We start from the raw sequence: 2,958 nt of genomic DNA, 5'->3' as shown, positions 1-2,958 counted from the left end.
AAATACATTACAGGTAGCACCAGAACATACCTAGACAACTAGCTACATTAGCAAGCTGGTAGCTAACTAGCTTGTCGCAACACATTTAAAATAAAGTACATATCATAGAGAGAAATTAGGAGTATGGACAAGAATGAAACCCCATGATTGTGATGTTAGCTTGAAAAGTAGCTACATTACTAGCTGCATTAAAGTGCCGTTACTAGCCTGTTTGCGTTTACAGCTAGCTAGCCTGCTTGTATGCCAAAATAATACTTCATTTGTAAAGAAAATGGAGAATAAGAATTAGAAAAATGTGCAGAGATAATGTGCCACTTCATGTGTTTACAGATAGCATCAGAAAAAATATTTTAAAAAGCTAATTATGATGAGTCATGCTAGCTTGTAAAAAACTGAATTAAATCAAAATTCAATACATTTTTTGGAGAAGAATATTGTAAACTAAGAATATAGATGAACTTAAAGGTTCAAACTCAATGTTAGAACTACACACTTGCTAAGAAGTAAGCTAAATTACTAGCTAAAGTGACAAGAAACATCGCTAGCTTGAAGAGATAGTTAGCTTGTAGGCTAGTTGGCAAGCTATAAAACATAACTTAACTTGTCATTCAAAAATAATATAAGGCAACACATTAATAACTTACTAACAAGACGGAGTAGGATTATATTGATCTCATTATTAGTTATTTTAAAGGATTTATTTGCAATTTGAGGGTAAAATTGCAGAATTTAGGAACAATTTATTAAAAAAACTTCAGAATAAATTAGTTGAAAAGACTAAAATAACATCGACAGGTACCCAAATTTGATCATATTTTGTTATAAGACAGGCCCTTGTACGTTATCCAATCTGCAATCCTAAAACAATAACACAGAATATTATTTTAACTTTTTATTGTTAGATTTTCGCTGTTATTGTTGATTTAGCTGCCACTAGGACTTCTCCTCAAGACGAGCTTCAGCTGCCAGTTTACACTTAAAGACACTTACAGCAGGCTTTAATGAAAGAGGAACTTCGCACACATTCCTAGAGTTGCTTTAAGTGAAGAAACACAGATTTAAAGACGAGGGATCTTACAGCAGTATGAAACCACTGTGCTTTGGTCGATAGGTGTTTTTAACCTGAGATCTGTGTTAACTGGATCATTTTGGTGTTTCTCTGGTGCTAGAAGGTTCGTTATAGTTCTGTGTTTGACTTCATGGATCCTGTTTTTATTCAAAGCCTCACACCGTTGCTTTGGATGAAGCTGGATCCGTCATCAGTGGCATTACCTGTTGGTTTCATTGACTGTGGAGTGAAATGCTTCTTCGGTCGACACTGTGTAGTTTGTGCACATAGAAGCAGTGTGTTACTAGTGTTGTGAATTTACAGCCGTGTTAAACATCCTTTCATTCACACTAAGGACCAGAGCTGCTGGTTTCATATCTTTTAAACTATTACCTTATGTTATATTCCTGCTCATCATTTGCCAGATTATTCTTAATTTATTTTAGAATAAACTTTATTTCGGCTTAATTTCAATGAAAATCATTTCAAGGACATTTAAATCTATTTGGGTATGCATTTAATAATGGTATATAACATGTGTGCAAATATAGGAAAAAGCAATTCAATTAAAGAGTAGTTTCAGATACGGCCCGTCCACACGGCAGCGTGCGTTGCTTTCCCTTTCAATGGGGTGACGTCACATTAGATGTTACATTACATGACATGTCACATGTTAGATGCTTTTATCCAAAGCGACTTCCATACTCAATACTGTGGACAATCCCCACAGGAGCACTTTGGGGGGAAGTGTCTCAGGGACACAACGACATGCTGACTGCAGTGGGGTTTGAACCTGAGCTCCCTGATCCAAACACCAACGCTCTACCCACTGCGCCACACGCCTCCCATATATATATACAGTATATATAATGAGTGAAAGCATGATGTGTTCTGTGTGGCTGTCTGAACAGAGGGACGTGCTGCTATCTGTCATAACGTGAGTCTCTTCTCTTTGTAGTTTGAATGGAGAGCAGCAGCAGACGCTTTGCACTCGTCTTCATCTGCATGGTGGGAGCAGTGGCAATACTCCTCGTCTATCTGGACCCGGACTGGGGCTTTGAGAGCAGGGACCCCCCAGCGCCACTGGCAGCACCAGCATGGAAGGATCCTGGGCCGTATTACGTGGCCTACCCGGGAAACTACAAAGTCATCATGGACGACACCCCGACGTGTAAAACCACGACTCCCTTCCTGCTCCTGGTGGTCCCGGTGGCCCCCGGGGGCGTGGCAGCTCGGGACACCATCCGGAGGACGTGGGGAAGTGAGAAACTGGTTCTGGGTCAGCGGGTCGAGACTCTCTTCATACTGGGCCTACCTTCAGGAGCTGATGCCGAGCAGCAGCAGGAGAAGCTCCAACAGGAGAACCTGCAGCACCAGGACCTGATCCAGAGTAACTTCAAGGACAGCTACCACAATCTGACCATCAAGACCCTGATGACTCTGCAGTGGTTGGTTGCACGCTGCGACAAGCTTTCCTACGTCATGAAGATTGACGCTGATATGTTGCTGCACGTCCAGAACTTGGTTAAACTGTTACTGGATCCCAGCACGGCCAAACAGAACTACATGACAGGTTTGGTGTGGTGGCACAGCCCGGTCTTGAGAAACCCGTTCAACAAGTTCTACATGCCGAGAGATGTGATCGCTGAGTCGGAGTACCCGCCGTATCCTCTGGGCATGGCCTACGTCATGTCCCTGGACCTGCCTGCCAAGATCCTGGCAACCGCCCCTCACATTAAACCCATCTTCATCGAGGACGCCTACCTGGGTATGTGCCTGAGACACCAAGGCCTTTCTCCCACCAGCGCTCCTGAAGACACCATGTTCATGGTGGACCCCAGGCATCCTCTGAGCGACTGCAGCCTCTCCAGAGTGATCGCTGCGACCACCACCAGCATCCCACAGATGAC

The 2,958-nt window shown here is 43.1% G+C and overlaps 1 protein-coding gene across 1 annotated transcript; it reads left to right on the top strand.

The window, feature by feature from the left end:
• Positions 1-1,970: 1,970 nt before the first annotated feature.
• Positions 1,971-2,953, top strand: LOC104954065 (beta-1,3-galactosyltransferase 1-like; the record flags this gene model as incomplete). Its single annotated transcript, XM_010781117.1, has 1 exon — positions 1,971-2,953. A coding segment is annotated over exon 1 (942 nt), but the record flags the coding sequence as incomplete, so codon positions are not given.
• Between the last annotated feature and the right edge of the window lie 5 nt (positions 2,954-2,958).

Source organism: Notothenia coriiceps, unplaced genomic scaffold, assembly GCF_000735185.1.
Source record: "Notothenia coriiceps isolate Sejong01 unplaced genomic scaffold, NC01 NC01_scaffold00022739, whole genome shotgun sequence".
NCBI classification, from domain to species: domain Eukaryota; kingdom Metazoa; phylum Chordata; class Actinopteri; order Perciformes; family Nototheniidae; genus Notothenia; species Notothenia coriiceps.
Note: the sequence above shows the minus strand (reverse complement) of the source record. Positions and strands in the feature narration are given on the sequence as shown.